The sequence below is a fragment of the Pleurodeles waltl genome, chromosome 10, assembly GCF_031143425.1.
Source record: "Pleurodeles waltl isolate 20211129_DDA chromosome 10, aPleWal1.hap1.20221129, whole genome shotgun sequence".
Taxonomy (NCBI): domain Eukaryota; kingdom Metazoa; phylum Chordata; class Amphibia; order Caudata; family Salamandridae; genus Pleurodeles; species Pleurodeles waltl.
Genome location: NC_090449.1, coordinates 28,916,644 through 28,942,845, shown reverse-complemented (window position 1 = coordinate 28,942,845; position 26,202 = coordinate 28,916,644). Strand labels below are relative to the sequence as shown.

The 26,202-nt window shown below is 49.5% G+C and overlaps 1 protein-coding gene across 2 annotated transcripts in view; it reads left to right on the top strand.

Annotated features, from left to right (window-relative positions):
* LOC138260967 (rho guanine nucleotide exchange factor 3-like) overlaps nucleotides 1–26,202 on the top strand; it is a 197,999-nt gene that overhangs the window by 75,761 nt on the left and 96,036 nt on the right. The window contains exon 1 of one of the 2 annotated variants that reach the window (XM_069209526.1): nucleotides 4,858–5,376. The exons of the other annotated variant lie outside the window; for it this stretch is intronic. Within the exon in view, the coding sequence (XP_069065627.1) occupies nucleotides 5,299–5,376 (78 nt within the window). The 5' untranslated portion in view covers nucleotides 4,858–5,298. Of the gene's footprint in view, nucleotides 1–4,857; nucleotides 5,377–26,202 lie in introns of those variants that run through there. 2 annotated transcript variants of the gene reach the window in all.

Sequence of the window (26,202 nt, the reverse complement as noted above, 5' to 3'; positions counted from 1 at the left end):
GGGTGGGACTTTTAGCTGGAGAAGGGTGTTAGTCAGTACAGACCTCCCCCTTGATTCTCTCCTTGGAAATGACTACCCAGAAGTTAGTCAGAGCCCAAGAGAGGAACTGGTCCAGTGCCAGTCCTCTCCCAAGGATTCTGGAGGTGCTGCCTCTGCAGTAACTGCAAGTAGGCTCAAGAAGAAAAAGAAAAGAAAACAGTGTAGGAAGGGTGGACAACCTTTAGCCAAGGTTCCAGCAAGCCAAGGAGATTCTGCTCCAGTAGGGAAGAACTCCAAAAGTGGCACTGGTAAAGTCCAACCTGACCCACAGGAAGTCCTGGCTAGTCAGGCAACTGTTAAGCCTGAGTGGGTGGCTCCTCAGCTAACAGAAGAAAGAGTGGAAGAAGGGTGTTTACTACAAGATGTGGAAACCCCCCACTCTAATACAGCAGACAGGCACCCTGAACCCAAAGAAGCCTGTAACTTAGCCCCTTCCCTTGTAGGTGAAGAGCTAAAGGTGTGGTTCTGGGCACTGACAGCTGTCAGTGGCCTCTGCGGGGTGTTAGCCTTTATGGCTGCACTATCCTTGGCATGGTGGTCTGACCCCATGCCAAATAGCAAGTTAGGCCCCCTGACCCTGTTGGTCATGGTGGGGTTACTCCAGCTCTGGGTAACCTCTTTGGGTAAGTTAGGGGTGACCCTAGCTAAGATAAGATTAGCAGAGGTGGATACCTCTAACCCCAAAATAGAGAGAATGGGTGGAGACATTAAAGACCCAGACAAGAGGCAATTCAGACTAGGTCCTATCATTATGGAAGTGGGTCAGTTTCCCAGAGGGAATGACCTGAACAGGAGGATGTAAGGCAGAGTAGGCCCTGCAACAAACCAGCCTATTTCCTCTACTCTTCCTCGCCTGACAGACGAGGAAGACTCTCCCAGTTTTGGCTGAGTCTCCTGGCCTGTGGGCTGGGGGCTTGTGTAAGGAAATGGCTCCCTGTTGCAGTTACCCCCCCACTTTTTGCCTGATACTGATGCTGACTTGACTGAGAGTTGTGCTGGGACCCTGCTAACCAGGCCCCAGCACCAGTGTTCTTTCACCTAAAATGTACCATTGTCTCCACAATTGGCACAACCCTGGCACCCAGGTAAGTCCCTTGTAACTGGTACCCCTGGTACCAAGGGCCCTGATGCTAGGGAAGGTCTCTAAGGGCTGCAGCATGTCTTATGCCACCCTAGGGACCCCTCACTCAGCACAGACACACTGCTTTCTAGCTTGTGTGTGCTGGTGGGGAGAAAATGACTAAGTCGACAGGGCACTCCCCTCAGGGTGCCATGCCAAACTCACACTGCCTGTGGCATAGGTAAGCCACCCCTCTAGCAGGCCTTACAGCCCTAAGGCAGGGTGCACTATACCACAGGTGAGGGCAAAGGTGCATGAGCACCAAGCCCCTACAGTGTCTAAGCAAAACCTTAGACATTGTAAGTGCAGGGTAGCCATAAGAGTATATGGTCTGGGAGTCTGTCAAAAACGTACTCCACAGCTCCATAATGGCTACACTGAATACTGGGAAGATTGGTATCAAAGTTCTCAGAATAATAAACCCACACTGATGCCAGTGTTGGATTTATTAAAAAATGCACACAGAGGGCATCTTAGAGATACCCCCTGTATTTTACCCAATCCTTCAGTGCAGGACTGACTGGTCTGTGCCAGCCTGCTGCTGAGAGACGAGTTTCTAACCCCATGTGGTGAGAGCCTTTGTGCTCTCTGAGGACAGAAACAAAAGCCTGCTCTGGGTGGAGGTGCTTCATACCTCCCCCCTGCAGGAACTGTAATACCTAGCAGTGAGCCTCAAAGGCTCAGGCTTCCTGTTACAATGCCCCGGGGCACTCCAGCCAGTGGAGATGCCCGCCCCCTGGACACAGCCCCCCCTTTTGGCGGCAAGTCCAGGAGAGATAATGAGAAAAACAAGGAGGAGTCACTGGCCAGTCAGGACAGCCCCTAAGATGTCCTGAGCTGAGGTGACTCTGACTTTTAGAAATCCTCCCTCTTGCAGATGGAGGATTCCCCCAATAGGGATAGGGATGTGCCCCCCTCCCCTCAGGGAGGGGGCACAAAGAGGGTTTAGCCACCCTCAGGGCTAGTAGCCATTTGGCTACTAACCCCCCAGACTTAAACACACCCCTAAATCGAGTATTTAGGAGCTCCAAGAACGCAGCAAGATAGATTCCTGCAACCTAAGAAGAAGAGGACTGCTAAGCTGAAAAACCCTGCAGAGAAGACGGAGACACCAACTGCTTTGGCCCCAGCTCTACCGGCCTGTCTCCCCCCTTCTTAAGACACTGTTCCAGCGACGCTCTCCCCAGGGACCTGCGACCTCTGAAGCCTCAGAGGACTGCCCTGCATCTAGAAGGACCAAGAACTCCCGAGGACAGCGGCTCTGTTCACCCAAGACTGCGACTTTGCTACAAAGAAGCAACTTTGAAACAACTTGCGTTTCCCGCCGGAAGCGTGAGACTTGACACTCTGCACCCGACGCCCCCGGCTCGACTTGTGGAGAACAATCACTTCAGGGAGGACTCCCCGGCGACTGCGAGACCGTGAGTAGCCAGAGTTGCCCCCCCTGAACCCCCACAGCGACGCCTGCAGAGGGAATCCCGAGGCTCCCCCTGACCGCGACTGCCAGCTTCTAAGATCCGACGCCTGGTAAAGACTCTGCACCCGCAGCCCCCAGGGCCTGAAGGATCCGACCTCCAGTGCAGGAGGGACCCCCAGGTGGCCCTCTCCCTTGCCCAGGTGGTGGCTACCCCGAGGAGCCCCCCCCCTTGCCTGCCTGCATCGCTGAAGAGACCCCTTGGTCTCCCATTGAAACCTATTGAAAACCTGATGCGTGTTTGCACACTGCACCCGGCCGCCCCCGTGCTGCTGAGGGTGTACTTTCTGTGTGGACTTGTGTCCCCCCAGGTGCCCTACAAAACCCCCCTGGTCTGCCCTCCGAAGACGCGGGTACTTACCTGCTGGCAGACTGAAACCGGGGCACCCCCTTCTCCGTTGAAGCCTATGCGTTTTGGGCACCACTTTGACCTCTGCACCTGCCCGGCCCTGAGCTACTGGTGTGGTAACTTTGGGGTTGCTCTGAACCCCCAACGGTGGGCTACCTTGGACCCAAACTTGAACCCCGTAGGTGGTTTACTTACCTGCAAAAACTAACAAACACTTGCCTCCCCCAGGAACTGTTGAAAATTGCACTATCTAGTTTTAAAATAGCTATATGTCAATTATGTGAAAACTGTATATGCTATTTTGCTAATTCAAAGTTCCTAAAGTACCTACCTGAAATACCTTTCATTTGAAGTATTACTTGTAAATCTTGAACCTGTGGTTCTTAAAATAAACTAAGAAAATATATTTTTCTATACAAAAACCTATTGGCCTGGAATTGTCTCTGAGTGTGTGTTCCTCATTTATTGCCTGTGTGTGTACAACAAATGCTTAACCACTACCCTCTGATAAGCCTACTGCTCGACCACACTACCACAAAATAGAGCATTAGAATTATCTCTTTTTGCCACTACCTCTAAGGGGAACCCTTGGACTCTGTGCATGCTAGTTCTTACTTTGAAATAGTACATACAGAGCCAACTTCAGCCTAGTACCTATAAGCTCAACCGAACTATGCAATTCTTCAGCCATTGCATTTTGCATTATGTATCCTTTCAGAGGTATGGATTTACCTCTTAATTCATCAACTGAGGCATAATTTTCCGATTAAAAATATGTTTTTAACTTGTATGGATCAGAAGTTACAAGATCATCACTTGGTAGTTCACAGATGACCCTTTGCAAATGTTCACTGGACCCTCTCCCTTAACATAAAATGGTGGCTGCAACTTTCTGTTCCAGTTGTGTACAGCCAATTAGAGCACTTCTATTTATGAGCGTATTTGCTAAAATTCCCGAATATTCGTGATATATTCACAACCTCCGCTAAACAAATTTGGATTTTCTTTAATTTCTCATAAACTAAACGGATTTACACCAAATAAGCGAAAGCTTAATCTGTGTACTGAAAGTTAGCTTTCTGCCAAATTTGGTGTATTTCCATCCAGTGGTTCGAGCTGTAGTCACATTGAAAGGTCCTATGGGAATTAACTTGGGAGAAAAAACTTTTTTGACCCTCCCTTTTTCTCGGCCCCGCCTTGACGGATCACCCCGAAACTTTCTGTGTGCAAAAAGAATCACTGGGGCACTTTTTAAAGAAAATGTTGTGAAGCTTTGTTAAACGGTGCCAAAGGTATAGGCAAGTCAAAAAATGTTTTTTTCTATGAAAATAATATATATAATTTATTTTCATGCACTTCATTGCTTGATTTTACTGCCAAATCGGTGCCAAGTAAGTGCCACACCAAGTGTCACGCATTTGGTCCTTAAGTGCCATTCCTAAAGAAGTAAACAGAAACCATGGAAATAAAATGTCATACTCAGTGCTTTAAATGGACAGGTACTGTCCGGTACTGAGTACCTGCACTTCTTGAATTTGAAAGTGAGAGTACCTACACTCCTCAGCGTTGCTGCAATACATTTAATGGGAGACTACCGGCACTTCTCTGGAGCAAGCAGGTACTCTATAGTGAGTACCTGCAGGTCTATATTTCCATTTAAAGCACTGGTCATACTTAAGCCTTCTGAAAACGTGGGAGCTATGAGTGTCACTCATAAGTACTCCATAACCGTGGAAATGTCATCCGAGACCTTGGCAGCTTTGCATATAACCGCCTAGTATTTAAAAACGCAAAAAAATCACGCGCTTCCTCTGACTTCGCTAACGGGCGCCGGTAGCCGTTGAAGGAAAGAGGCGTGTCCTCGTGCGGGTGGGCGCGGCTTCCGCTCCTGGGGCGCCGCGCGCCTCGGGCCATGTTTCTCTCGATGGGCGGTTCCCGCGGCGCGCGGGCGGGGCCAGCGTGGAGGGGGCGTGGCCCGACGTCAGCCTCGCGCCCCGTGTTCAGTCTGCAGCTGACCTCCGAGGAAAGCAGGTCGGGCTCATGGCTGAAGTTGTATCCGCCTGGGCGGAAACTCCGTGTCCAGCGACGGCCACCGCCCGAGATTGTATTTATTAAAGTCCTGCCGGGAACCCCCCATTTCCCATGAGGGCAGTGTACTTCCAGCCTGCTTCGTAGGGCGTTATCGGATGGAAAAGGCCCCGCAGTACCTGCAGACCCGCTCTTTACCCTGCGGTGCAAGCTGCCCTGCACGGACAGCGCCACCTCCGGGAGATATTTGTCTGTGACCGTTCCTGCCCCAGCCCTGGTGCAGGAGCCATGGGAGTGCCCCAACTGCCCAGCTTTCTGCTGCCCAAGAAGATCGGCCCTGGGGAGATTGAAGCTCTTCAGAGACAGGTAAAGGGGGGGGGGGGGTGCTGGGGCTCCAGCGGAGCGCTCTGCGTGTCCGAGAAGGGGTACGGGGCCACGCTGGCTATCCGTTTCACTCTTTGATGCAAATACATCATTTCCCGTCCCTGGCTTTTCAAAAGAAGTGTTTCGTTGCTTAAATTGAAACTAACGAGGACTGCAAATCCCAGAATGCCCTTTGTTTTTTAAATGACAGACTTGTGCTGCCCTGGTGGCATGGAGCCATTTGAGGACACGAGGCGCACAAAATGCGCCTTTATGTCTGAAAATGGCACTTTAATCTCGGCACACTTCGAACTGGAGATAATCATTAGATCTGGATTTGAACCTAAATTGATCCCTTATACACTCTGTGCTGTTATCACTGTTCTGCGGAGAACGCTCAGTTAGTCCAAACTTACCTATATGTGTATTGGGGGGTGAGGAATGCACAGGTGACTCTAACAAGATTTCTGGAAGAAAAGGGCAAACAAGTTTTGGTGCTTTTTTTAAAAAACATATTTTGTAAATAAAAAGTCACCGGTTTCACAGACGGGTCTGACGATAATCTCGCGAAATACTTCCAAATGTAAGTATGTGCACAGTCCCAGGGAGCATTATTTTTCTCCTGCAGCATATATCTATGGGACGGCAGGAAACGTGTGCGCGCTCAACCGCTTTTAGTGCTGAATAGGGTGAGAGGCAACAGCCCTCTGTTGACCCTTGACCTCCAGCAGGGGCGAACTGGATCAGAAAATTGTCCCGGGCACCAAAATTAAAGTGACCCCCATTAGTAAAAGTGCTTAAAAAGTGGCCCATGTTTGAAAATTGTGACAGTTTTGAACTGTAAAACCCGCTGTACAAGTATTTTGCAAGGTATAGTCGACAACATGGATATGAGCTTGCTGCAGGCAAAGTTTGTTTTATTATCGGGGAAATCAATAATATGTCTGGCCCATAAGACCATCAAACAGGTCCGCAAACAGCTAGAAAACCGACCCCGGCACTGAACTTTCAGCCCAGTCCGTCGGGCACTGCCTACTTGCTCGCCCACCCTGCCATCCTGCATACTGAATTGTTTCCCCTGTCTCGTATGGCCAGCTCACTCCTGCACGGGGTGCATTCCCAGAAGCTGATAGGGCCAAATGGTCCACGCTGTGAAGATGCAAGGTGTGAGGGGTGCTTGCTCGCCCCACCCCTGGATGCTGGGAGTAGGATGTGATTTCCGTCAGATGCTGGCATTGGGTACCTGTGGCACCACCAAGTTAGCAACAGGCAAAGCTAACCTTTGTTCAATTAGCACCATGGACGAAGCCAAATTTAGCCCCCCTCCTACTCGTCCTCTAATTGTCTGTGTCAAAAATTTGGGAGAAGAAGGAAGAGCTTCACAGGGAAAAAAAGACAATTTGCAGATATGGGTGCGGCAGCTTTCAAAAACAGTATTAAAACACTTTTTGGTCCCAGGTCTGAGGTAGACTGCGGCAGCCAGCTCCTGTGCCACTCTGGATGCTGGTGCCCCGGCCGTGGGCACAACTTGCATATGCTAACAAAAAGGCTTGCCCTGGCTATAGGCGGGCTCTCCCTGCACAAGCAGTACAGGAGGGAAGACATGCGTAAGCTATAGAATCTGGCAGGGGTTGTTTGGTGTACAGCAAGGACCTTCAGTCAGTGAGCTAAAAGGAACAGTAGGTGCACCCCACAGATGAGGGTGAACTTTTGGTTCAGTAACTTGTGCACACTTGCATGTTGGACATCCCCCAGTGGACCCATGTGAGTGCTAGAGGTCTCACGTTGTGCTCTCATGAAGGTTGCAAGTTGTCTCATAGTGCGCTATTGCTGCTGGATCACTCATTGCCCTACTTAAGTGGCATTTTGGAAGAGGTTGTACTCTTTAGTTCTGAGGAGGAGTGACTCATTACAGCAGCACTTGGGTGATGGGGCTCACTCATTGCAGCAGCACTTGGGTGATGGGGGTCACTCAGGTGCTTGTGATGATCTCATTGCATCGTGTAGGTGCTGATGGGGATCACTCATTGCTTCGCTTAGGTGCTGGTGGGGATCACTAATAACGCTTGCTTGGAGTTGGTTGGGTCTCTTATTAACAGTCAAAATGGGGAGCACCCTGTCTTCCATTCCAGCATTTGTGAACCCAAGGCATCATGGTAAATGCAGTCATTAGCACGAATTTGAATAGAGTTTTGAAAGTTTTTCACCATAAGTTGGTGCGGCGAGTGCCGTATCTTCAAAAAGACTGCTAATGACTGCATTTACCAAATGCTGGAATGGAAGACAGGGTGCTCCCCATTTTGACGGGTCTCTTATTAAACCTGCTTAGGTGCAGGGGAGTTACTCATTGCACCCACTTAGGTGTTACTCATACTTGCTGAAGTGTTGGGGGGGGTCACTTGTTGCGGTCACTTATGTCCTTGGAGATCACTCATTACACTCACTTAGGTGCTGGGGGTTACTACTGTGCTTAGGTGCTGGGTGGTCACTCATTACTTTCTCTTATATGCTGACAGTTACTCACTATACCTGCCTAGGTGCTGGAGATCACACACCTGGCTAGGTGCAGCTGGGGTCTCATTACACTTGCTTCGGTGCTGGACCTCAAGCATTGAACATACCTTGCTGCTAGGGGGATCACTCATTACTCTTGCCTAGGTACTGCTGGGATTGCTCTTTACGCCCTCATAGGTGCTGGAGGTCACTCACTACACTCACTTAGGTGCTGATGGTCACTAATTGTACTTGCTTAGGTGCTGCGGGGCACTCATTGTACTCACTTTTAAATTAATGAGATCTATAAAGCTCAAACCTTGGTCAAAGCAATGCAGTCCTGTGCACGAAGGGGATTCTCCAGGGAACAGGCCTCCAGCCTCCCAGACTCTGGGGAGTGGTTAGAGGCAGGGCCACATCGCTGCGAGGGGGCGGGGTATTGCCCCTCTGGCTGCAGACGAGGTTACTGAAGGGGCAGAAGGTAGGGCGATGCTAATGTTTGGAGAGGGGGAGGCACCAGAGGTACTACAGAGAGGGTGTACTAAGAGGTTACACTTTGACTAGACGTTGGGCGAGGAGGAGAGACTTATCTCTTTCCTGAAGCAGAGTTGGAATGGAGCTTGGTGGATCTGGGCCGGGCTGGCACTACCAGCATTTGGGGCATAACAGAAGAAGACGTGATTCCTCATTTTCTTCTTGCGCCTCTTGGATCCCAGCCTTATTCTGCCCCTGCTACGTGTCTTGCGTGACCCCGTCCACAGTGCTGTATCTTACCTGCCAGGTAGGGTGTTGTGCCGCAATTGATTGCTTTCACCTAAAAGTTGAACTGCTGGGGGGCTCTATTGCACCTGCTTAGGTGCCGGTGTCACCTATTGCATCCACTTAGGTGTTGTAGGTCACACTGTGTTTATGATTGTGCCAGTGGATTGGTAGATTTTAACGTGTGGTATTTTTAATATGCATTCAGTGTGTCACGTTTCCTGGACTTGTACCTGAAAAGATTTTGCTCCTCAGCCTCCCATATGAGTGCCAAGCTAGGGCTCGTATGTGCCATCTTGATTGGAGGTGGACTTGGCTTCTTGACAGCATGCAGCAGACGTGATGGCACCGTCTCCTCTCCTTTTAATGGATGCTTTGCCTTTTCTGGGAGGGAGTCCACCTGGCAGTCACTTGTTGCAGTGGGTAATGTTATGTTAGTTGTTTATAAAGCGCACTGAAACCTGAGGGGTGTCTTGACGCTAAAGAAGTTCATAAACTGGAACCAGAAAAGGATGTCCTTGCCTAGTGGTTGGTTTCCTGGATCTAGATGGCTTGCCCTGACTCAAGGAAGAGGGAGTACAGGCCTTCCCTTGTCTGTGTCCTGAGGACCGTCCCCTCCTCGTTACAGTGATGGACCAGATGCGGGGCAGGGCAGCCTAGGTCCATCACAAGCTTTTGTTTGGAATATAAGACTGGCACTGACCTTGTATGTATGTTCGGTAGCTTGTGATCGGCTGGATGGGGAAAGCAGAGAGAGGCTCTTGAACCAAAGATGTCATTCATCTGTTATTGCAGCTAGACGGGCCCAGCTTTACTCGTGCCGCCAGGTCTTGCATCAGCTCTTGGTACTTGTGCATTACCAGTAGCACCATCCCCAGGCCACCAGGAGTGTACGCAGCAGAATCTGAAAACTGCCTGTGCAAACAGCACGTTGATGGAGTGGAGAGCCACCTGGGGGGCACAATCCCCCCTCCTCTATCAACTCTGTGTTTAGAAAGATGATCCACCTCTCTTACTTTCTTCAAGGTCTTTCCGTCTTTATGTGTCTTAGGTATTTTCATTGCTTGTTCTCACAGATTACCCAGTGAGCAGATGTTTGCTCCAGCTCGGGATTAGTGACCAGGGAGTTCCCATTTCAAGTGAGGAAACGGGCCAGTGGGGGTGTAAGGGAGAAGCAAACCGTGGGCATGGGCGCCATCTCCACTGCCCCATCTTAAAGTGACTTGACACCGGTGCCCAAAGCTAGCTTCAGGAATGTTGGTCTTGTGGCCTCCCCGATCCTTTCAACGCAGGCTGGGACCAGTGACCTACATTACCTGATCTCTCTGGCTCTGTTGGTCCCAAGCTAGTAATGCAAGGGGTGCCGCAGGGCAGGCCATGGAGCCCACCTTGTTTAATGTTCACGTGGCTCCCCCGTACATCTGATTGGAAGCTTTGGCTGTAATTTTCTGACTTGCGTAGATCACATCTATTCGAAGACCCCTTTGGGGATCCGGAAGCCAATTTAAAAAACTGTCTCGGCAATGACTTGTTGGGTGAGGTGAAGTGTGCTGAAGATGAATCGTAAGACGGGGGTCCTTGCCTGCAGCTTCGTTGTAGAAAGCCTCTTCTCGAGGCCGCCTATTGCAGTGTGCTCTTTGTGGTAGTTCCCCAATGCTTAACACCGGAATAGAAAAGCCCTGCACGTTGGGCGCCCGTCCACTCCGTGGCACTTACCTTGGCATGCGTGGGGCAGAGTGGGCGAGTGTGCAATCCCACTGAAGGTGCACCAACCCGGCCTGCACACGAGGGGGCGCAGATCTTCCTGCAGGCGGGAGTAGTGAATGACTGTTCCTGCCATATCACCCCCGTTCAAGGGGCGTCCTCGGTGGCACCGTGACTGTGTCCCTCCTGATGGCCTCTTCGCCTCCTCGACTGCGGCTACATGACTGTGCGAGCGCAGAGGCAGTGTGCATTCACTTGCAGGGGCGGGGACCGCACGAGAGCTGGTGCCCTCTGCTGCAGGGGGGCTGCCCAAGCAGGTTCTGTAATATCAAGTTGCCCCAGTGGGAGCGCGCGCCCCTGGTGCCCCAGGGCACATGTGATCCCTGTGGATAGCTGTTAATGGCTGCCGTACCCCGTGTCCTCGTTTCAATACGAGGCCTTTTCATTCGTATGTTAGGGCTCTGACATCAGTGTGGCTTACTCGGGGTGCTATTTCGGTTCATAAGCAAATAGCATGTTATTACAGCAGTTTTGATGAAACTAAGCAAACGTGTTGGGCAGTAAAAACTTTGGGGAGCAGTGGAAGATTTGAAGAACAGTCTCGTGTTTTAACTCGGTTTTGTTTTTGGTGTTGTTTTTTTTATTATAGTAGCGTGTTTGGTGTTTAACGTAGAGGGCGAGGATAGCTTTGTCTCTCAGTGGGGCGCTCGGAGCACAAATATCTCTCTTCGCAACCTGCTACCAAAGGCGCGATGCACTCTCCCTCAGAGGGGCGCCCGTGCCCAGGAGGGAGCGCTGCTTCTGGTCGAGCCTCTGTGTTGGGGGTGCTGTGGACACCCTTGTTTGCGCTCACACAGGAAAGGGAGAGTTAGGACGAAGGCCCTTCCCGCTTGTTTCTGTGAGGAAGAGGATGGGCGTCCTCGGTATACCAGCTGCATGCTGGGGACTGGGACGTGTTCCGCTGCTATCCGGGTCCAGTTGTCCGGCGGGAGATGCCTTCCTGCTTCTTGTTGCCCAGTGCAGCCCACGCTGCAGGTGCAAGACCCCCTCATCTTCACAAGCCACGGGGTGGGGGCCGGCTTGTGAGCCTGGCACGCGGAGCGCCGACAAAGTGGGGGCTGAGGTTTATTGGGGATCCTTGCTGTTGGACCAGTCGCTTATTTTCTGAACCCACCTTCTCGGTTCACGGCAGACGTTTGTTGATCTCGCCTACAGACTCAAGCTTTGGACAGCAGAGCTATCCCTCACGGTAGAGAGCTCTTACAATGTCCAGAGTTCTCTTGCACAGACTTTACTTGCCTGGGCTTTCGCCTCCAGGACTATCCTTCTCGGTACCTTATAGGATCAAACATCACACAAGAGGTCTTCCTTCGCAGATTTACTGATGTCAGAGGTTACAGAGATCTTACAGGCCTCAGACACCACTACTATCCATTTGATTAAATAGATGCTGCAGGCCAGTGTCTTGACAGCAGAGCTATTTCTCAAGAGTCGCAATACAACCAAACCAGGACTGCACACCAGAATGTTAAGGCACCCACACTTACAAATTGGTATTTGTGTATTTCACAATTCTGAGGTTTTTTTGTGCCTGAGGGATCTCATTTTTGAGAAAAAATTGTCACAAATTGGGCATCTAAAAGTACTTCTGGCTGATTATATTTGGCAAAACCAAGTGGGATTTCAAGGCAGGTTTATGTGGGCTTTTTGGGTTTAACTAACATCATTTCTAGAGAAATCAGGAGCAGGTAGTTCATTTTACGGTGCATATGCTCAGTAATGTTGGTGGAACGAGTTTTAAAGGCAGTTTGACCGGATAGTAGAAACCGAGGAGCTATAGGTGTTCTACAGGAATTTGAATCAAAAGGCGTGGTAAACTGTGCATTGATAACATAGGTTAAAACCGGCCTTCTCCAAAATATTTTGGAAAAACTTGTGGAACATCCCGTACAAAGTAACTTATATTTATCCTCTTTGTTGATGTGTGTTCTTCAAAGCGTGCATTGATAAGAAAACCAAGACGACCTGGTATTGGCTCTCCATTCTGGAAAAGAGGAAACCCATCAGACTTCAGGACACCGGTGCAAGAGGATACACTGTTCATCTGAGTCCCACTACTTTCAACCAGCACCCCCGACACACACTCTAGACGGGCTCCCCTACAATTCCACATAACACGCAAGGCCTGGTGCATCACCTACCAGGCTCTTGTTCTGTCCTGTGTGCTGCTGTGCCATATCCACCCTGGTCTTTAGGATGCACAGGCCTCACAGGTGCCAGCCTCAGGTGGCACTGCGGACCCTCAGGGGATATATATCTTATAGGCTCTGACAGTTGGGCTTTTCCTCAAGGTACCCAGATCTCCTGGGCTCAGGGTTCATGAAGAACAACTATTTTTTTCCAGTAGCACAGATCTCACCGGCTCAGACAGCAGAGATCAGAGAATAAGGCCTCCGATAGTTACACTTTTTTTCGTGGTTCACAGATCTCACAGGCTTCGGGCTCAAACAACAAAGCTCTTCATGGTACACAGATCACACAGGCTTAGGACTCGAACAGCAGAACTCTTCTTCGTGGTACATTGATCTCACGGTCTCCAGCTGTAGAGCTGTTCTTCTCGGTACACAGATATCCCAGGCTCCGGCCTCAGAGCTGTTCTTCTCGGTACACAGATATCCCAGGCTCCGGCCTCAGAGCTGTTCTTCTCGGTACACAGATATCCCAGGCTCCGGCCTCAGGGCTGTTCCTCACGGTACACAGATATCCCAGGCTCCGGCCTCAGAACTGTTCCTCACGGTACACAGATATCCCAGGCTCCGGCCTCAGAGCTGTTCCTCACGGTACACAGATATCCCAGACTCCGGCCTCAGAGCTGTTCTTCACGGTACACAGATATCCCAGGCTCCGGCCTCAGAGCTGTTCTTCACGGTACACAGATATCCCAGGCTCCGGCCTCAGGGCTGTTCTTCACGGTACACAGATATCACAGGCTCTCGTCTCAGGGCTGTTCTTCTCGGTACACAGATATCACATGCTCCGGCCTCAGGGCTGTTCTTCATGGTACACAGATATCACAGGCTCTGCCCTCAGAGCTCTTTTTCATGATCCGAATCAACAGGCTGTTGCCTCAGGTGTTCTTCATGGTACACAGGTATCACAGGTTCAGGTCTCTGAGCTGCTCTTCATGGTGCACGGATCTCACAGGCTCCAGCCTTGGAGCTCTTCTCCATGATACACAGATTGTTGTAGTTGGACTCTTGCTCTAGGCAAGACTGCTGGTTTAAGGATGGCAGCACTTTTGTTTGTAGGCGACTAGGCCAATCCTACAACAAGTTGCAACTCTCAGCCCAACCCTCCTGGCTCACAAGCAGTAAGTACCTCACCAAAAACCCAAATAGCAAAAGGAGATTTGTGGCCGCGTTTATGCATGGACTCGAGTGCGACATCTCAGGAGAGTCGTGGTTAATCAGAGATTATCCATTTCTCACATGAACAACAAGTCTCACTCGCACACAGGCAAAGAAGTAGATGCAGTAAAGTTTTTCAATAGGTTTCATTAACAAGACTGCAATCTACTGTAAATAGCATGGGCTGCAATGGTTAGTATAATGAACAATGCAAGAAACAGAATTATAAAAATGAGTCATGAATACAAAGACCCCCACCATCTTGCAATAACATAAGATGTAAAGTAGGTGTTAAATTAACCCTAATACCTTAGTATGATGAACCTTATCATTAACCTAAAGAGAGCTAGGTGTGATAAACCTAACCTGCCAGTACCATGTCCATGAGAAGAGCCCCCCAACCCTTGTTACTTTGGAATGAGGTCTCTAATTCAGACTCCTTGAGGACACAAAGACTGGGTTGCATCAAGGCGACACATAGCATAGGTAGCATTGATGGCATCCGGTAGGAATCCCTTTGCTAACCCTGTCTGCATGAGATGTATTTATACAGATCTGGTAGGACCCCTGACGCAGTTATACAAGCAATTCCCTGAAAAAGTTCATGTTGCTGTCATACGTAAGTGGGAAAGTACATGATGTGAATACCTACTTATTTCATTTGTCTTTGACGCTGATAGTGACGCCTTCACAGAGTGGCACTGATAACGTGAAATCAAAATATCTACCTAATTATAAACATAGCAGCCATCCTAGAAGAAGTAATTAAATAAATGCGCTAAAACAAAGCAGGCTAAGCAGGTTAAGTCACTAGGTGATGGTGGGCACAGGCCTGCAAGCCAGAAAGCTAAGCAAACTCCTGGGTCCCAATAAAACTAAATAGGATCCACTACAAGATCTGGCCTCGGCACTGCTGTTCATGTTACACAGATCTCACAGGCTTCAGCCTCAGAGTTAGTCTTCATGGTACATGGATCTCACAGACTCCACACCCAGAGCTCTTGTTTATGATACACAGATCTCACAGACTCTGTCCTCAGAGCTCTTCTTTGTGGTACATGGATTTCACAGGCTCTGGCCTCAGAGCCCTTCTTTGTGGTACATGGATTCCACAGGCTCTGGCCTCAGAGCTCTTTTTCATGGTACACGGATCTCACAGGCTCAGGCCTCGGAGCCGTCCTTCATGTTACACAGATCTCACAGACTTTGGCCTCTGAGCTGTTCTTCATGGTACACAGATCTTGCAGGTTCTGGCCTCAGAGCTCTTTTTCATGGTACACGGATCTCAAAGGCTGAGACTTCAGAGCTGTTTTTCATGATTCACGGATCTCAGACTCCAGCCTCAGAACTATTCCTCATGGTACACAGATGTCGCAGGCTCTGGCCTCGGAGTTGTTCTTCATGGTACACAGATATCACAGGCTGAGACCTCAAAGCTGTTCTTCGTGGTACACAGATATTACAGGCTGAGACCTCAAAGCTGTTCTTCGTGGTACACAGATATCCCAGGCTGAGACCTCAAAGCTGTTCTTCGTGGTACACAGATATCCCAGGCTGAGACCTCAAAGCTGTTCTTCTTGGTACACAGATATCCCAGGCTGAGACCTCAAAGCTCTTCTTCGTGGTACACAGATATCCCAGGCTGAGACCTCAAAGCTCCTCTTCGTGGTACACAGATATCACAAGCTGAGGCCTCAGAGTTGCTCTTCATGGTACACAGATATTGCAGGCTCTGACCTCAGAGCTGTTTTTCATGGTACACAGATATTGCAGGCTCTGACCTCAGAGCTGTTTTTCATGGTACACAGATATTACAGGCTCTGACCTCAGAGCTGTTCTTCATGGTACACAGATATGATAGGCTCTGACCTCAGAGCTGTTCTTCATGGTACACAGATATTACAGGCTCTGACCTCAGAGCTGTTCTTCATGGTACACAGATATGACCGGCTGAGACGTGCAGTAGAGTCAGAGGTTCAGGGATGGATGGAACTAGACTGCCATGAAGTTGTCCTAATGCAGAGGCAAACGAGATGTATGCCTTGGACCTCTTGTCTCGGTCTGGAGCTGGGTGTGCTTTTGTGCTCCATGTCAGGGTTGAGGAGCACTGATGCAGCTGCTTGTGGGGTTTTACTTGAATGGTAAGATGTGTGGCCTGTCTGGACGGAGGCGCTTTGGCAGAGCTGCGTGAAGTTCTAAGCGCTAGTGCAGTTTAAGGCGGACCCGCATTTACAGAGGTGTGTGTGGTGTCCCAGCAATTGGTGTAGAGGAGGTAACTGTCACCAGGCAAAAACGATAACCAAACATGGTTGTGATTTATAAGAGTTGTCGGAGATATGTGGGTGACCTTTCTTTAGCCAGCCCATATGTTTTTCTCACTCAGTTAAGCCTGAATTTACAAATCTCCAAACATGCCCTTATACATGTCCAGCAGCACGGGTTTTCGCTCGGTGCCAGCTTCCTGTTTCCCAGGATGCCGCTGGTTGCCACAGAAACAGGACAACACAAGCCTGGCTGGAAATTCGACAGAAACAGGCATTTCCTTACAGGAAGGGACACATTGTTTCCCTGAAAAAGAAACTTCAACCTCCCCTTTCAGGAAGGGATCCTTAAAATAATGACCCGGTAAGGCCAGAAACTCGCAGCGGCGTTATCCAACTGGAACCCCCACTCTGCCGTGGAAATTTCCGAACTTTACCCCATACACTGTCTTGTTTCCAGCCGTCCGGTATGTGTTGTTTCAAAAAGTGACCCATGAAAGTCGTCAGTGGACATCATGCGTCCCTCCCTTACCCTCCGGCCCGAAGCGCTGTCTGTCCCTCCCATGCCCTGCGACATGCAGAGCATTTAAGTCCACAGAAGTGATAGTCAGTCACTTACCTGTCATGGGGTACACAGAGAGCTCCTAACCCTCCTCCCCCTCCTCCAGTGCCACCCCCCTCTTGTGTGGACGGTGCACAGGGTGCTTCAACCTCAAGCCTGCGAGACCCTCTCCTGGGGTACACAGAGAGCTTCGACGACCCCCCCCCCCCCCCCCACCCCGCCGTGCTTCCCCCCTCTTGTACTGCTAGACCCTCCCCTGGGGTACACAGAATTTCAGCACCCAGTGCTACCCCCTCTTGTGTGGATAATGCACAGGGAGCTTAAACCTCCAGTACTGCAAGACCTTCCCCTGCCGTAAACACAGAGCTTCGACCCACACGACTGCTGTCCCTTCCCTGTCCTAGGCTATGACACACCGGTGTTTTCAGGCCTCGGCACAGTCAGTGTCTCTGTTGTAGCGTAATGCAGACTGTACCAGTCTCCGGTACTGTTAGCCCCTTCTTTGTAATGCAGTAGTTTTTGGGCACCAGCCCTTAGTACAGTCAGCCCTCCTGTCGCAGTGAGATCCACAGAAGGCACCAGTCCAGGGCAGTCTGCCACTCCGCTGTAGTGTAATGTACTGAAGGCACCAGTCCAGGGCAGTCTGCCACCCTGCTGTAGTGTAATGTACTGAAGGCACCAGTCCAGGGCACAGTCTGCCACTCCGCTGTAGTGCAATGTACTGAAGGCACCAGTCCAGGGCACAGTCTGCCACTCCGCTGTAGTGTAATGGACAGAAGGCACCAGACCAGGGCACAGTCTGCCACTCTGCTGTAGTGCAATGTACTGAAGGCACCACTCCAGGGCAGTCTGCCACTCCGCTGTAGTGCAATGTACAGAAGGCACCAGTCCAGGGCACAGTCTGCCACTCCGCTGTAGTGCAATGTACTGAAGGCACCAGTCCAGGGCACAGTCTGCCACTCCGCTGTAGTGCAATGTACTGAAGGCACCAGTCCAGGGCAGTCTGCCACTCCGCTGTAGTGCAATGTACTGAAGGCACCAGTCCAGGGCACAGTCTGCCACTCCGCTGTAGTGTAATGTACTGAAGGCACCAGCCCTCGGCCCCTCCTTTATAGTGTAATGTACAAAGGGCACCAGTCCAGGGCACAGTCTGCCGCTCAGCTGTAGTGTAATGGACAGAAGGCACCAGTCCTGGGCACAGTCTGCCACTCCGCTGTAGTGCAATGGACAGAAGGCACCAGTCCTCGGCCCCTCCTTTATAGTGTAATGTACAAAGGGCACCAGTCCAGCGCACAGTCTGCCACCCTGCTGTAGTGTAATGGACAGAAGGCACCAGTCCTCGTCCCACCTTTATAGTGTAATGTACAAAGGGCACCAGTCCAGCGCACAGTCTGCCACCCTGCTGTAGTGTAATGGACAGAAGGCACCAGTACTCGTCCCACCTTTATAGTGTAATGTACAGAAGGCACAAGCCCCTGGCACTATCAGCCCTCTGTTGTAGTAGACTGTACAGAAGGCACCAGTCCCCAGCACTGTCAGGCCCTCCGCTCTAGTGTAATTTACAAAAGACACCAGTCCACAGCATTGTCAGGCCCTCTGTGCTAGTAAAATGTACAGAAGGTACAAGTCTCTGGCACTGTCAGGCCCTCCGTTGTAGTATAAGGTACTGAAGGTACAAGTCTCTGGCACTGTCAGGCCCTCCACTGTAGTATAATGTACAAAAGGCACCAGTCCACGCACTCTCAGCCCTCCGTTGTAGTAGAATGTACATAAGGTACCGGTCTCCGGCACTGTCGGGCACCTCGCTGTAGTGGAACGTACAGAAGGTACCAGTCTCTGGCACTGTCAGGACCTCCTTTTGTAATCTAATGGATGGAGGGCACCTGTCCCGGTCACTGTCAGTGCATTTATTGTATTATAATGTACAAAAGGCACCAGTCCACAACACTATCAGCCCTCTGTTGTAGTAGAACTTACAGAACGTACCAGTTTCTGGCTTTATCGGCCTTCGCTGTAGTACAATGGGCGAAGGGCACCTGTCCTGGTCGCTGTAAGTGCATCCGTTGTGTTATAAAGTACAAAAGGCACCAGTTCACAACACTATCAGCCCTCCGTTGTAGTATAACGTGCATAAAGGACCTGTCACTGGCACCGTCAGGCCCTCTGTTGTAGTATAACAGACAGGGAGCACCAGTCCCTGGCACTGTCAGGCCCTCCATTGTAGTATAATTGACAGAGTGGAAGTGTGGTCCCTCCGCACTAGTATAATAGATGGGAGGGCACAAATGCCTTGCACTGTCTGGCCCTCCATTGTAGTATAATGGACAGAGGGCACCAGTACACAGCACTGTCAGGCCCACCCTTGTAGTATAATGTACAAAAGGCACCAGTCCACAGCACTTTCAGGCTCTTTGTTGTAGTGTAATGGACCGAAGGCAATTGTCCACGGCCTCTCAGCCCCTCCTTTGTAGTATAATGGGCAGAGTGGCACTGTGGACCCTCCGTTGTAGTATAATAGTTGAGAGGGCACAAATCCCTTGCGCTGTCGGGCCCTCCATTATAGTGTAATGGACAGAGGACAGCTGTCCCTAGAAACATTCAGGCCCTCCTTAGTAGTACAATGTACAGATGGCACCAGTCCCCAGCACTGTCTGACCCTTTGTTGTAGTATAATGTACAAAATGCACCAGTCCAGAGCACCGTCAGGCCCTCTATTGTAGTATAATGTACAGAAGGGACCAGTCCCCGGCACTGTCAGGCCCTCTGTTGCAGTATATTGTATAGAAGGTAGGGGTCCCAACACTGTTGGGTTCTCCTCTGTAGTATAATGTACAAAAGGGATCAGTCCCCGGCACTGTCAGGCCCTGTGTCATATTATAAAGTACAAAAGAGACCAGTCGCCGGCACTGTCGGGCCCTCTGTTGTAGTATGATGTACAGAAGGCACCTGTCTACTGCGTCTCAGTCTCTCCTTTGTAGCGTAATGGACAGAGGGCACCCTTCCCCGGTGCTGTCAGTTCATCCATTGTTGTATAATGGACAGAAGGGACCAGTCACTGGCACTGTCAAGCCCTCCGTTGTAGTATAATGGATAGAGGGCACCAGTCCCTGACACTATCAGGCCCTCCTTTGTAGTACAATGGACAAAGGTCCCCATTCCTCAGCACTATTGGGCCCACCGTTTAGTACAATGTACAGAAGGCGCCATTCCCAGCACGATCGGGCCCTCTGTGGTAGTGTATTGTACAAAAGGCACCAGTCCCTGGCACCGTCAGGCTCTCTAGTATAATGGATGGAGGGCACAAGATCCTGGCACTGTCAGGAGCGTTCTTTGTAGTATGCTGGGCAGAGGGCACCAGTCTCCGGCACTGTCAGTTCATCCATTGTTGTATAATGTACAGAAGGTACCAGTCCACGTCATTATCAGCCTTCCGTTGTAGTATAATGTGCAAAAGGGACCAGTCCTTGACACCGTCCGGCCCTCCGTTGTAGTATGATGGACAGAGTGGCACTGTGGGCCCTCCTTTGTAGTAAAATTGGCAGTGGCCACCAGTCCCCGGCATGGTCAGGCCCTTCGTTGTAGTATAGAAGGGACAAGTCCCCTGTACTGTCCGATCCTCTGTTGTAGTATAATGTACAGAAGAGACCAGTCCCTGGCACTGTCAGGTCCTCTGTTGTAGTATAATGTACAGAAGAGACCAGTCCCTGGCACTGTCAGGCTCTCCATTGTAGTATAATGTATAGAAGGTAGGGGTCTCCAGCACTGTGAGGTCCTCCTCTGTAGTATTATGTACAGAAGGGACCAGTCGCCGGCACTGTCAGGCCCTCCGTTGTAGTATAATGTATAGAAGGGACCAGTCCCCGGCACTGTCAGGCCCTCCGTTGTAGTATAATGTACAGAAGGGACCAGTCGCCGGCACTGTCAGGCCCTCCGTTGTAGTATGATGGACATAGTGGCACTGTCAGGCCCTCCGTTGTAGTATGATGGACAGAGTGGCACTGTCAGGCCCTCCGTTGTAGTATGATGGACAAAGTGGCACTGTCAGGCCCTCCGTTGTAGTATACTGTACAGAAGGTAGGAGTACACGGCACAGTCAGGCCCTCCATTGTAGTATAATGTATAGAAGGTAGGGGTCTCCAGCACTGTGAGGTCCTCCTCTGTAGTATTATGTACAAAAGGGATCAATCCCCGGCACAGTCAGGCCCTCTGTTGTAGTATAATGTACAGAAGGTTCCTACCTAACTAGTGTCAGCCTGTCTACCAAGGCAACAGAGCAATCCCTCTCTCAAGTATTACTCATTTGCCCTTCAAAAAGGGCCTCTCCCTTGAGGCCTGCCTTTTGGGCCAACGCCAGTGTGGCTTCTTGCAGAAGGGAGGTAAAACACTGCAATCTGAGCATCAAGTTGGGCTTAATGTAACAAGTTGTTTGAAAATGTAAATATGTTGCACCCTGTTTTAGGTTCTCTGGAGGCCTGCCATAGAGGGGTTCTTGTAGTATTACAGAGCGGGGTTTGGCTGTGCCATTGCTTTAAACGGCAAAGTTAGGCTAGCAGTTTAAAGCTGCTCTTACAGTCTGCAGTGGCGGACTGGGGCACTTGTTTTACTTGTGTAACACTCTGGGTGGCACAACCAGTGCTCAAATCCCTGTGGTGACTCTCTAACTTAGATGCGCTGGGTACTATATACTAGGGACTTTTTAGACGAGTCAGCCTATGCCAATTGAGTATAGCTAATGTAACATACACGCTTTGGGGTCAGGGAACTGGCACAGAGGTCTGGGTAGGAGACCTCTGTGCACTCTGAGTTGAAAAACCAGCAGCATGAGTCCAAAAACGTGGGGAGCAACCATACATAAAGTGCCACTTCCGTACATGTTTTTTCTATATTGATCCATGAGACCGACCAGTCGCCTGCAGTGGAGAGCATTGATAAGAGACCAACAGCGGATTCGTGTTCTTCTTTTTATACCGATCATTGGGATAGACCGGTTCTGTGCAGTAGAATAACTGGATTCCAACAGCTGTTCTGCGGTCCTCCCTGTACTGATTCACGGGATAGACCAGTCGCCTGCAGTGGAGTGACTTGAACGATTTCCAGCAGCGGATCCGACTTGCCCTTTCTGTACAGATCACTCAGTCGGACCAGTACTCAGCAGTACAGTGGAATACCTGAATCCAGTACCTGTTCTGAGGTCCTGTCCGTACCGATCCACGGAAGAGACCGGTGGCCTGCAGTGAAGGGAATGGCACAGATTCGAACAGCGGATCCGAAGTTTCCTCGGTCGTCTTCAAGCACGTGTATACTGTAGTAGCAGTGTCGTTAGCTACGTATCGTCTGGCGCGATAGCTACGTATCGTCTGGCGCGATAGCTACGTATCGTCTGGCGCGATAGCTACGTATCGTCTGGCGCGATAGCTACGTATTTTCTGGCGCAGTACCTATGTATTCTACATGTTCTCTGGTGCGATAACTGCGTATTCCATGACACAGTACCTATGTTTTCTCTGGCACAATAGCTTGTGTGTTCTTCGGCATGATAACTATGTATTCCCTGGCACGATACCTGTGTATTCCCTGGCACGATACCTGTGTATTCCCTGGCACGATACCTGTGTATTCCCTGGCACAATACCTGTGTATTCCCTGGCACAATACCTGTGTATTCCCTGGCACGATACCTGTGTATTCCCTGGCACGATACCTGTGTATTCCCTGGCACGATACCTGTGTATTCCCTGGCACGATACCTGTGTATTCCCTGGCACGATACCTGTGTATTCCCTGGCACGATACCTGTGTATTCCCTGGCACGATACCTGTGTATTCCCTGGCACGATACCTGTGTATTCCCTGGCACGATACCTGTGTATTCCCTGGCACGATACCTGTGTATTCCCTGGCACGATACCTGTGTATTCCCTGGCACGATACCTGTGTATTCCCTGGCACGATACCTGTGTATTCCCTGGCACGATACCTGTGTATTCCCTGGCACGATACCTGTGTATTCCCTGGCACGATACCTGTGTATTCCCTGGCACGATACCTGTGTATTCCCCGGCACGATACCTGTGTATTCCCCGGCACGATACCTGTGTATTCCCCGGCACGATACCTGTGTATTCCCCGGCACAATACCTGTGTATTCCCCGGCACAATACCTGTGTATTCCCCGGCACAATACCTGTGTATTCCCCGGCACAATAGCTTCGTATTCTCTGACTCAGTAACTGTGTTCTCTGGCAGAATAGCCATGTATTCTGTGGCATAGTGATTGATGAGCATATATTCTCTAGCACCATAACTGATCGGCATACATTCTTTGTACAGTAACTGATTTTCAGGCACCCTAATAACTGTATATATTTTCCGGTAGGTGATAGACCGGTATGTATTCGTTTGCACTGTAACTGATGAACATTCATTCCCTGGCACCCTGTGACCGTATGTTCTTTGCACAGTAACTGAAGAATTTCTTCTCTGGCACCTGGTTGACTGCATATAATCTCCGACGGGGTGTTACCTATATTATATATAGGCTATATATACCTTTGCAGGGTGACCAATGATCATGTGCTTCCTGACACATGGGCTGGGGTGCACAGCATCTCTCGCTACACCAGACCTGAGAAGCGTATGGTTTTTGCAGAGAAACCAATGGCCACAGAGAATATATTTATTGCCTAGTACAATAACTGATGGGAACGGTGAGCACAAAGTTGTAGAGAGAATGACATAAGTAAGAAATGCCAAGAAGGCGGAGTTCTAGACGGACTGTGGACGAATGATAAGAGGTGTATTGTGCAGAGTCCAGAGTGATCATGCATTAGAAGCACTACACCGAGGTAAGGCGATAAATCGATGGAAGATGGATGCAATGGGGTCGTAGACGTTATAAACTATGAAGGCGGTGCACCACTCCAAATTATTAAAACAAAGTATACAGAGAAAGTCCAATTCTCCTATGGTAGTGATGAGACCAATCTTCTCAACAGAAAGGTCGTAGACGTTGCCTGTTATGTCCTCCTTTTATACCTCATCTTCGATTGGTTATCTCATGCTGTTCCAGCGCTTCTTACACGTGACCCACTGGTGTGCACGTACTCTCACCACACTGTGCCAGATAAGCATGTATCCTTGGCACAGTAATGGATCAGCACTGTACCTGATGAGAATATATTCTTGGCACATTAAGTGGGGCGCAGAGACTCGCCACATTGGACCTGAGGAGCATATGTCCTCAGCAGAGTGACCGATGGGCAGATTTTCTCTCACCACACTGCGTGAGCATAAGGTATATACATGGTATGATTGGAAGTATGTGCGAGGGGGTGCAATTCCCCATATAATAACGTTTGTTGCAGTTATGCATAAGGCAGCCTTTACTGTTGGGAGTACTTGAAATATCTGTAAGTGCGCCCTGAAAAAGATCAAGTTGAAGCCTGCGGTGAAACGTTTTGACTCAACCATGAAACTCTAAGATGAAGCATGCCTTCAGGATTCCCTGAAGGGTGAGAGTTTTACAGGAAAATCACTCACGTGCCGGTACTGCCTAGACGCGGCGCCTTGTTTTGATTTATATTCGGGCACATACGCTTGCCACACTGTACCTGATAAGTTTGCTTACTTTGCCCAGTAACTGTTGTGCACATATTCTCTCACAATAGTATACCTCTCACCACACTGTACTGTAGGTTGGCATATGTTGCCACATACCTTGACTACTGGGAGGGGCTGGAGGAAGTCACTTGCAGAAGAGAAGACTGTAAGGTGAGACAAAGCCGAATATTTATTATAAAAAAATACTAAAAATTAACTGTTCGCATCCATTTGACCATGTGAGCCACAAAAAGGTTTGTGTTTGCAAACTTGAGAAATTACAATAAAAGGTTTTATAAGTAATCAGTGGGGCCTTGGTCATAATAATATTTACTATATTAATTTATTGGGCGCTTATGCCTAAGCACCGTACTTTTAAGGTACAGAAGCAAATGAATGAAAACCCAATTACAGTAGCTGCTGGATAAAATGGATACATACAACAGTCAGGTGCCACTAGCCTCGACCAATTGAAAAATGGTAGGAAATACCTGGAAAGGAGGGAATTCTGCAAAAAAGTATAAAAACCATTAAAAAGTGAAGAACGATCTGCAGATACATGTTGAATCCTGTACTTCCGGTGAGTTTAAAAAAAATCATTTGAGTTTGGATAGGGCAAGAAGGCATGAAAATCCTGAGGGGTTCCAAAGCCTTCCATTATCTTGTTGGGAGCTGGTGGTGGAGATATCTGAAGATTATGAAAATCAACTGATTAGGAAAGCACGCTGCCGAGCTCTTGGATCGACACTGTGGTCGTTTTTGTTTTTTTCCCCAAATGATGTGAAAACCTCTTCGCACAACATATGGTGAATGAACCATCACACACAGGTCTCTGCTGTACTAGAAAGACTGATGTTGGTCACAGTTGATTGTGTTCAGAATTTTGTAATTTTTAAGTATTTTTTTTCAGACGGTGTTGCCAAAGGCAGAGTTTCTGCACCACATCTGTGACGTGTCCGTGTCCGGCCACCGTGGTCTTCTGGTCACGCTGCTTTGAGGCTGTGGCACAGGAGCAGAAGATTCACTGCTAGCCTTCCCAGGAGACTTTCGGGTTGTGTTGGCGTCTGCTCCTGTTCACACACTGCTGTTGTGTCTCCTGGCGCTCAGCCTTCCAGGCGCTTCAGCACGGTACATCAAGATAGACCGACTCCTCCAAAAGCCAGGCAGAATGGTCCTCTAGCCCTCTGTCAGAGTTTGAAGACTGGTTTATCCGGTCCTGGAAATAATATTCTTTTCACCAGGGGCTTTTGCGGTTTTCAACAGCTTTTTAAGATGGTGGCAGATTACAAATAATACTGTATTAGAATTACACACAGTATTACAAATAGTACTGTATCACTGATTTGTAAGTTTTTGAGCATAATAATTTACCAGTGTTGAGCCTCTGAACCTCATGTCTGCCCACTTTGTACTCTACATTGAGCACTAGGACGTGGCATGGTGGCTGCCATCTGTAATGATGTGCCTCGCTATGTTTCCATAAGTGCTGCACAGAGAGTTTGTTAGCACTAGGTCTCCCATGGTGCTTCTTGTTACTACTTTAAAGCACTATTTTATGGGAATGTGATGTAGCCTGCTTATGGTGCGGTTTTCTGCATCAGACTGAGGCATCCATTTGACCCTGTAAAAAGAAAGAAGTCATCTCTTTCCCCTGTTCGAGAAATGAATTATCCTGGCAAGGAGAAAAGAGTCATGGACTCTGAGGGAATTTCCCAAGAACTTGTCAGCCTTGGCGACTTTTGCCAGGCAGCCCAATCCACATCTATATAGGGCAGGGTCTGCATTACTGGAATCCTATAGACAAAAACATAGTTTGCACCGCCGTCTGTAAGGTGGCACAGGGTAGGGATGGCAAACCTAAACACCGCTTTGCTTTGCAGTATCCTTTATGTGAAGACCCATCTTCCGTCCATGAACTTCTAAGCAAAACCAAAGACTTAGCCCGATTGGTGAAGAGAGAGGTGTGACCATACCAACTTAAACCTTTCATCGTTAGCTGAATGGATAATTTACAGTGCTTGCCATGAAAGAAAAACAACCTGAT